The following is a 9,928-nucleotide window of genomic DNA, read 5'->3' on the forward strand; positions in this document are numbered from 1 at the left end:
ACACGGAAAAAAAAAAAAAAAAAAAAAAAAAAAAATATGGTCATTTTCTTATTTAATCACAATAGGTTCCTCACTCCCAATGATATTCCTAATTCTTTTCTACCACCTTTCCCGGCCCTTCCATTTAAGGTGCTGTTTATTTCTGCTGTGGCTGCTTTTGCCTTCTGTTGTATTGAGCAAGTTTTCTTTATTCTCTTTCTTCTTTTCTACTGATTTGTCAATTTTACATTCTATTTCTGTTACTTTAGTAGTTACTCTTAACATTTTAATTTGAATGTTTGACTTAATAAAGTCTAAAATTCATCATTATCTCTTCCCTCCTTACAAACAATATATGGATTTGAGAACATTAACTCTGATCCTCTACCCCCATCTTATGTGAAAATGCTGCCAGACTTTTGTTCCACCTTGTTTTCATACTATCCCTCTTTAGTCATTACCAGTCATCCTTTGGTATCCACAGGGGTTGGGTTCTAGGACCCTGCAGATACCAAAATCTGCAGATGCTCAAGTCCCTGATATAAAATGGCACAGTGCTTGCCTAAAACCAATACGCATCCTCCCATTTGCTCTAAATCATCTCTAGATTACTTATAATACCCAACACAATGGAAATGCCATGTAAATAGTTGTAAATACTGTATCTTTTAAATTTATATTACTTTTTATTGTTGTATTGTTGTTTTTTATTGGTTTTTCTTTTTTTAATATTTTCTTTCTGTGGTTGGTTGAATCCACTGATGTGGAACCTGGGGAAATGGGGGCCAACTGTATTATTACTGTTATTTTATGCAATTCATGTCTGTTTGGATATACTCACAAGTTTACCCTTGTCTTTGCTCACATTCTTGCTTAGACTTCAAGCTTCCCTTCTGGGTAAGATTTCTCTCTTCCTGAAATACATCTTAGTAGCTCTCTCAGCAAGAACCTGTAAGTAGTAAATCTTTAGTTGCCTGAAAATATGCCTTTTTTCCTGCATTCTTGAATTATAGTTTAGCTGGATATCAAATTCTAGATTAAGAGCTATTTTCATAGTATTTTGATTAGTCCACTGTCGTCTGCCTCTATTATGGTTGTTAGTAAGTCTGCTTTCAGTCTAATTGCCATTCCTTTGTAGATAATCAAATTCCTTTGGTTGATTTCAAGATCCTCTTTGCCTTTGATCTTCCATGGTTTCACTGTAGTGTATCTAAGAGTGGATTTATCTTTATTCATCCTGCTTAGAATAATGTACTCAAATGTGGGTTTTTTTCTTCTGCTCAGGATTCCTCCTTACTGAATCTAAAGATTTGTGTTCTTAATCATTTCTGAAAAATTCTCATCTACTATCTCCTTGAATCCCCAACACTCCCTAACCCTCCAACATTCTCCTAACTCTTCCTCAAAAGCATATTAGATGTATATTAGGTCTTCTTATTATAGCTTCATGTTTCTTAACCTTTCACATTTTCTCTCTTTATTTCTCTCTCCTATATTTTGGTAATTTTCTCAAGTCTATCTTCAAGTTCATTCCTTTCTTGGCCACATTTAATTTGCTGTTTTTAACCTATCTGTTGAGGTTCAATGTCTGTATTTTTCATTTCTAGAAGTGCTATGTCTGTTTTTTTTTTAATTTTCATATTCTATTTTCATAGAGTCTTATTGTTTTCTCTGTTTTAATCATTTTAATCAATTTATTTTATAGTCTCTATCTTATAGTTTTATTATCTGAACTTTTTGGAGGCTAATCATCCTACTGGTTGTGTCTGTGATTCTACCTTAAGGTGGATTGTCTCTCTGTGTGTTTGCAATTTTGGATTGTGAGTTTCTATTTGGTAGAATTCTACCTGTGAGAAGAAAAGGAGAGAGAAGACCCAAATAACAAAAATCGGAAATGAAAAGGAGACATTACAACTGACACCACAGAAATATAAAGAATCATTAGAGACAGGAGACATTACAACTGATACCACAGAAATACAAAGAATCATTAGAGACTATTATAAACAACCTTATAACAACAAATACGAAAATCTGGAAGATATGGATAAGGTTCTAGACACATACAAACTACAAAGACTGAACCAAGAAGAGATAGAAAACCTGAACAGACCAATAACCAGCAAGGAGATTGAAGCAGTAATTAGCAATCTTCCAACAAAAACAGTCTGGATCCAGATGGTTTTACAGCTGAATTCTATCAAACTTTTAAAGAGGAGTTAATACCAATTCTCCTCAAACTATTCCAAACAATTGAAACAGATGCTACTCTCCCAAACTCAATTCTATGAGGCCAAAATAAGTCGGATACCAAAACCAGATAAAAATACAACAACAACAAAAAAAGAAAATTATAAGCCAATATCCTTGATGAACCTAGAGGCTAAAATCCTCAAAATATTAGCAATTAGAATACAGCAACATATTAAAAAAATTATAAACTATGGTCAAGTGGGATTCTTTCCAGGGATACAAGGATGGTTCAACATACGAAAGTCAATAAATTTGATACCTCACATCAACAAATTCAAGGACAAAGACCATATGATTATTTCAATAGATGCTGAAAAAGCATTTGAGAAATTCAACATCACTTCATGGTAAAGACTCTCAACAAATTAGGTATAGAAGGAAAATATCTCAACACAATAAAAACCATTTATGACAAGCCCACTACCAGTATCATTCTGAATGCAGAAAAATTGAAGGCCTTTCCTTTAAGAACAGGAACAAGACAAGGATGCCCACTTTCACCACTTCTATTTAACATAGTACTAGAGGTACTAGCCAGAGCAATCAGGCAAGAGAAAGAAATAAAGGGAATCCAGATTGGAAAAGATGAAGTCAAACTTTTTCTATTTGCAGATGACATGATAATATATATATAGAAAAACCTAAAGACTCTATCAAAAAAACCCTGGAGCTAATTATTAACTTCAGTAATGTTGCAGGATACAAAATAAGTGCCCCCAAATAGTAGCATTTATATACTCAAATAATGAATTAACAGAAAGAGAAATAAAGAAAGTAAGCCCATTTACAATTGCCACAAAAAAAATAAGATACCTAGGGATCAATTTAACCAAGGAGGTGAAAGACCTCTACAATGGGAACTATGAATCATTTCTGAAAGAAATTAAAGAAAACACAAAAAGATGGAAAGATATTCCAGGCTCTTGGATTGAAAGAATTAACATTGTGAAAATGTCTATACTACCCAAAGTGATCTACAGATTCCATGCAATCCCCATCAAAATACCAATGACATTCTTCACAGAAATGGAAAATACCTTACCTTTCATATGGAAAAACAAAAGACCCTGAATAGCCAAAGCAATCCTGAGCAAAAAAATAAAGCCATAGGCATAATACTACCTGACTTCAAATTATACTACAAAGCTATTGTAACCAAAACAGTATGGTACTGGCATAAAAATAGACATTCAGACCAGTGGAGTAGAATTGAGAACCCAGATATCACCCCTCAGGCTTACAGCCATCTGATATTGGACAAAGGCAACAAAAATCTACATTGGGGAAAAGACTGCCTCTTCAACAAGTGGTGCTGGGAAAACTGGATATCCATATGCAGAATGAAACTAGATATGCACCTCTCACCATACACTAAAATCAACTAAAAATGGATTAAAGACTTATGTATAAGACCTGAAACTGTAAAATTACTAAGGTAAAATATAGGTGAAACACTTCAGCAGTTAAGTCTGGGCACGGGCTTTATGAACATGAGCCCAAAAGCACAAGCAGCAAAAGAAAAAAATAAACAANACCAAAACCAGATAAAGACACAATAAAAAAAGAAAATTACAGGCCAATATCCTTGATGAACCTAGATACTAAAACCCTCAGAAAAATATTAGCAATTATGGGCCGGCCCGTGGCTCACTCGGGAGAGTGCGGTGCTGATAACACCAAGGCCCCGGGTTCGGATCCCACATAGGGATGGCCGGTTCGCTCACTGGCTGAGCGTGGTGCTGACAACACCAAGTCAAGGGTTAAGATCCCCTTACCGGTCATCTTTTTAAAAAAAAAAAAAAAGAAAAATATTAGCAATTATAACACAGCAACATATTAAAAAAATTATACACCATGATCAAGTGGGATTCATCCCAGGGATGCAAGGATTGTTCAACATACAAAAGTCAACAAATGTGATACATCACATCAACAAGCTCAAGGACAAAGACCATATGATCATCTCAGTAGATGCTGAGAAAGCATTTGATGAAATTCAACATCCCTTCATGATAAAGACTCTCAACAAATTAGGTATAAAAGGAAAATATCTTAACACAATAAAAGCCATTTATGACAAGCTCACTGCCAGTATTATTCTGAATGGGGAAAAATTGAAGGCATTCCTCTTAAGGACAGGAACAAGACAAGGATGTCCACTCTCACCACTTCTATTCAACATAGTACTGGAGGTACTAGCCAGAGCAATCAGGCAAGAGAAAGAAATAAAGGGAATCCAGATTGGAAAAGATGAAGTCAAACTTTCCCTATTTGCAGATAACATGATGCTATATATAGAAAAACCTAAAGACTCTATCAAAAAACTCCTAGAGCTAGTTAATAACTTCATTAATGTTGCAGGATACAAAATAAATGCCCCCAAATCAGTAGCATTTATATACTCAAATAATGAATTAACAGAAAGAGAAATAAAGAAAGTAAGCCCATTTACAACTGTCACCAAAAAAATATGATACCTAGGGATCAATTTAACCAAGGAGATGAAAGACCTCTACAATGAGAATTACAAACCACTTCTGAAAGAAATTAAGAAGACACAAAAAGATGGAAAGATATTCCATGCTGTTGGATTAGAAGAATTAACATTGTGAAAATGTCTATACTACCCAAAGCGATCTACAGATTCAATGCAATCCCCATCAAAATACCAATGACATTCTTCACAGAAATGGAAAAAACAATCTTACCTTTCATATGGAAAAACAAAAGACCCCAAAGAGCCAAAGCAATCCTGAGCAAAAAAAAAAAAAAAAAAAACAAAGCCAGAGGCATAACTCTGCCTGATTTCAAATTATACTACAAAGCTGTGGTAACAAAAACAGCACAGTACTGGTATAAAAATAGACATTCTGACCAGTGGAGTAGAATTGAGAACCCAGAAATCACTCCTCAGGCTTATAGCCATCTGATATTAGACAAAGGCCACAAACATCTACATTGGGGAAAAGATTGCCTTTTCAACAAGTGGTGTGGGGAAAACTGGATATCCATATGCAGAAGAATGAAACTAGATATGCATCTGTCGCCATCCACTAAAATCAATTTAAAATAGATTAAAGACCTAGGTATAAGACCTGAAACTGTAAAATTACTAAGGGAAAATATAGGTGAAACACTTCAGCAGTTAGGTCAGGGCACAGGCTTTATGAACATGAGCCTGAAAGCACAAGCAGCAAAAGAAAAAATAAACAAATGAGACTATATTAAACTAAAAAATTTCTGCACAGCAAAAGAAACAATCAACAGAGTGAAAAGACAACCTACAGAGTGGGAGAAAATTTTTGCCAACTATGCATCCGACAAAGGACTAATATCCAGAATATATATAGAACACAAGCAATTGTACAGTAAAAAAGTAAATGTCCCAATTTAAAAAATGGGCAAAGGCGCTGAATAGACATCTTTCAAAGGAAGATATACAAATGGCCAACAGATACATGAAAAAATGCTCAACATCACTAGTCATGAGGGAAATGCAAATTAAAACCACAATGAGATACCACCTCAGCCCAGTTAGACTGGCTATAATCAAAAAGAATGAATAACAAATGCTGGTGAGGGTGTGGAGAGAGGGAACACTGCTGTACTGTTGCTGGGACTGTGAATTAGTACAACCACTTCGGAAAACAGTATGGAGGTTTCTCAAACAACTACAGATAGATCTTCCATATGATCCAGCAATCCCTCTTCTGGGTATATATCCAGAGGAATGGAAATCATCATGTTGAAGAGATACCTGCACTCCCATGTTTACTGCAGCTCTGTTTACAGTAGCCAAGATAAGGAACCAACCTAAATGTCCATCAACGGATGATTGGATAAGGAAACTGTGGTGTATATATCCACTATGGAATACTACTCTGCCATAAAAAAGAATGAAATTCTACCATTTGCAACAACATTGATGAACCTGGAAAAATTTATGTTCAGTGAAACAAGCAAAGCACAGAGGGATAAATACCGCATGTGCTCACTCATATGTGGGAGCTAAGAGAGAATGGAAGGAAGGAAAGAAAGACCACAGTAGTGCCGTGATCCAACAGAGGGAGGGGACATTCCTAGGGCTACGAATTGGAGTTGAGGGGAGAGAGGGGAGGGGAGGGAGGTTGGGGATAATTGGAAGGGGACAAGGGGTACAAAAGTAATTTCTGGTAATGGATGTGCCCCCAGTATGAATCTGGCCCCCACATCATGGACAGGAGGGGGGACAATCAGCTTTGTATCTCATGAATATTAGTAATAAATAAATAAATAACAATTCTACCTGTGAGAATCCTGTATAGTCTATTTTGAGGTTATGTACCCTCCAGACTAATTTTGTGATTTCTTCTGCCAGTTGTTCCAATTATTATGTTAATTCTTCTGTTTGGGGATTCCCAGACCATGGAGACTAATGTAAATCTGAAACCCAAATAGAAGAATGTTGTGAGCCTATGATTTTGAGTTTTCAGGGCATAAATTTCTTTTCCCCACACTCAAATTCCAGCCCCAGGTAGAAAAGCTTCCTTGCCACTTTCCTTTTCTAATTAGCTGATTTTTTTTTTCTATTAGCTACCATAATTTAATGTTTAGAGTTCCCAACTTTATGCAGAGGAAGGGAAGTCTTACTTCCATTTTCCCACCTTATATGGATGGGATTTTTCTCTCATCCACGCCCCTAGTTAAAAGGTTGGCCCCACATCTCCCATAACCAAAGTGTCAGCTCATAGGCTTAACCAAGTACCTTAGTCCATTTGTGCCGCTATAACAGAATACCACAGACTGGTTAATTTATAAAGAACAGAAATTTATTTCTCACAGTTCTGGAAGCTGGGAAGTCCAAAATCAAGGTGCCAACATTTGATCTCTGGTGAGGGCCTTCTTGCTGAGTCCTTACATGGCAGAAGGCAGGAGGGCAAGTTAGCCAAACGTTGCATGAAGCCTCTTTTATACGGTCCTTACTCCCGCTCACAAAGCAGGAGCCCTCATGGTCTAATCAAGGCCCCAGTTCTTAATACTGTCATGTTGGCAACACCTGAATTTTGGAGGGGACACATTCAAACCATAGCAACTGAGCAGGCCCTCATCCCCAGAACTCAGAGTTTCCTTTCTGTCTTGCGAAGTCAGCTATGAACTTAAATTGAATGTTTGTCACATTTTATCCAGCATTTCTAAGTGTTTGCAGGGGAAAGTTTTCAGGTTATCAAGTCTACTGTATTGTCCAATCATTAAAGCTGAAGTCATTTTTTTAATTTGATGTATTTAATTTTTAATTTGATGTATTTAATTTTTAATTTGATGTATTACTCACAATTGTAGAATGCATGTCGTCCAACCTCAGAGTCCAAAGAAGACTTTCCACTTGGGAAGACAAAAATTTCTCCTACACCCTGTTCAAGTCAGGCTGCTGTAAATCAAACTTCCATGATGCAGAAAGATGTTCGTCCAAAGATGAAAAATATAAACAGATCTCCTCTTCCTTCTGAAAGTTCAAGAAAGCAAGCACCAAGAGGCAAAAATAAAACCATGAATCTGTCTTTGAAGTCTGAGCTCAAACCCAGTACCCCCGCTCCTAGAGAAGATGAGGCAGCCTATGACATTCTGAGGAGTTGTTCTCAGTGTGGCATCTTGCTTCCCCTGCCGACACTGAATCAGCATCAGGTACCCGGCCTCTGTTCTCTGCTTACCTGATGCACACTCCTTACAAAAGGGTAGGAGCAAATCTTTTCTCCTAACTTCTGTTTTTGTCTTTTTTTTTTTTTTTTTTTTTTTTTTTTTTTTTTTGTGGCTGGCCAGGATGGGGATCTGAACCCACAACCTTGGGGTTATAAGGCTGTGCTCTAAGCAACTGAGCTAACCGGCCAGACCTCTCCTAACTTCTTTATGTATCTGCATATGAACACAAACATATCATTTTACAAAAATGGGCTAATTTCATACTTGCCAGGAGTGCCGTTTTCTCTTGCCTCCCACAATTTGGTATGTTTCCTTCCACACTTTTCTCCATAGATAGGGTTGCCAGATTTAGCAAATAAAAGTATAGGACATCCAGTCAAATATAAATCTCAGAGAAACAAAGAATTTTTTTTTAGTATAAGTACATCCTATGTAATGATTTTTTCCTTCTCTGAAATTAAAATATAACTGGGTATCCTGTGTTTTATCTGGCAACCCTATTATGCAACATATACATTTGGAGTCCTATTATACACATTTCTGTGTATCTTAATGTTATGATTCAGCAATACTCAAGGAAATTTCTCCATGTCAAACAACGTGGCTCATTTTTTCTAACAGCTGCATGAGTCCATAGTGTGGGTGTCCTCTCATCTGTTCCTCCACCCCCCCAGTGATGACATGCCTCCATTAAACACTGTCCCAAGCCTTCCATACCCTTCCTGGCTCAGTGAGTTCCATACCTTTTCTATGCCATCACGCCCCAGTCTCTGGGCACCTGTAGCCCGGAGTTCATGCTGGGGAACAGGGGACAGCAATACCCAGTGACATTCCAGGAACTAGCACTTCTCACTTAAAACATATTGAACCTTTTTTATTTCCATTTCTTTAGGACAAATGCCTGTGGTTAGCTTCACTGAAAGGAAAACAAGTGAGAAATTCCAGCTAGATTTGGAAGAGAAAAGGTACTACAGATTTAGAAGATTTCATCTTTACACTGGCTTTCCTGCTCACTTTTTGTGCTGGTCTTTACATGTGAAAAGAGATTATTTTTATTTGTTGGGCTTTAAAAGAAGAGGTTTGGACTAACCATTTTCCTTCTTTTGAACAGAGATATTGGTTTGCCCAAGGGCTACAGATAAGCCGGGAGGGGAAAAAGAGATTCCAGCTCTTCTGCCCAGGAATTCTGATTTAGCATCTAGGCCCTACAGCCTGGACACCTTAGAGGACCCACTTTGTCCCTGAAGAATAAAAGCACCCTTTCTGAAAGCTGCTTCTTTGCCTTTCTTTGGATTCCTCACAGGTTTTCCATGGTGAGGGATGGCAGAAGCCAGGACAGCAGGACCCCGCAGGGCACGGAGAAAGGGGAGCAGCAGAAAAAAAGACACGGAGGGAGAGAGGGAAATGAGGGGCGGGGATGGGGACCACGGCCACGTGAAGCTCAGGGGGCGGCTTTGAAGGCTTCGGGCAGAGACATCAGTTGGGGGAAGCCTGGAGATGCAACCTCCCTGCCGGTAGACGGTGCACTCCCACCTCTCTGCCTGGGCTCTGGGGGGACCCGTCAGGGCACCAGCCCCTGCCAGGGTAGAGAAGAGTCAGGGAAGGTGGGTGGGTGACGTGCGCCCCGTCCTCCCGAAACTGGAAAGGTGTGGGGTTCTCAAGCTTGGTGATGTCCACGTCAGTCAGGGGTGCTTAAGGCTTTCCTTTGGGGGCTTTGTCTAAGGACAGCAAAGTGGCGCTCCAGGGCAGCCTGCGCGGCGAGGCCTCCCGAGGAGAGGCGCCCAGGCCGGGTGTGCGGAGGCGGGACAGAACCCCGGGGCCGGGGCGGGACGCGACAGGGGGCGGGCGCGGCGGCCTTGCTTCCTGCCCCCCAGCCCCCGGCCTGGGCTCCCCACACGCACTCGATCTGCTGATGTGACAACGGCAGGGCCGGGCCCCCGCGACCGGCGGGGATGAGCAGAGCCGCGCGGGAGGCGGCGCGTCACAAAGGCGGCCCCGGGCTCGGCGCTCAGGCGGGGCG

At 39.3% G+C, this 9,928-nt stretch overlaps 1 protein-coding gene across 1 annotated transcript in view; it reads left to right on the forward strand.

The window, feature by feature from the left end:
• XAF1 (XIAP associated factor 1) overlaps window positions 1–9,177 on the forward strand; it is a 17,456-nt gene extending 8,279 nt beyond the window's left edge. Inside the window, 4 exon segments of the mRNA XM_008568625.1 lie at window positions 7,552–7,893; window positions 8,801–8,822; window positions 8,825–8,873; window positions 9,020–9,177. Of these exon segments, the coding sequence (XP_008566847.1) occupies window positions 7,552–7,893; window positions 8,801–8,822; window positions 8,825–8,873; window positions 9,020–9,050 (444 nt within the window). The 3' untranslated portion in view covers window positions 9,051–9,177.
• The last annotated feature ends 751 nt before the right edge of the window (window positions 9,178–9,928 follow it).

This window comes from Galeopterus variegatus, unplaced genomic scaffold (assembly GCF_000696425.1).
Source record: "Galeopterus variegatus unplaced genomic scaffold, G_variegatus-3.0.2 Scaffold25, whole genome shotgun sequence".
Taxonomy (NCBI): Eukaryota; Metazoa; Chordata; class Mammalia; order Dermoptera; family Cynocephalidae; genus Galeopterus; species Galeopterus variegatus.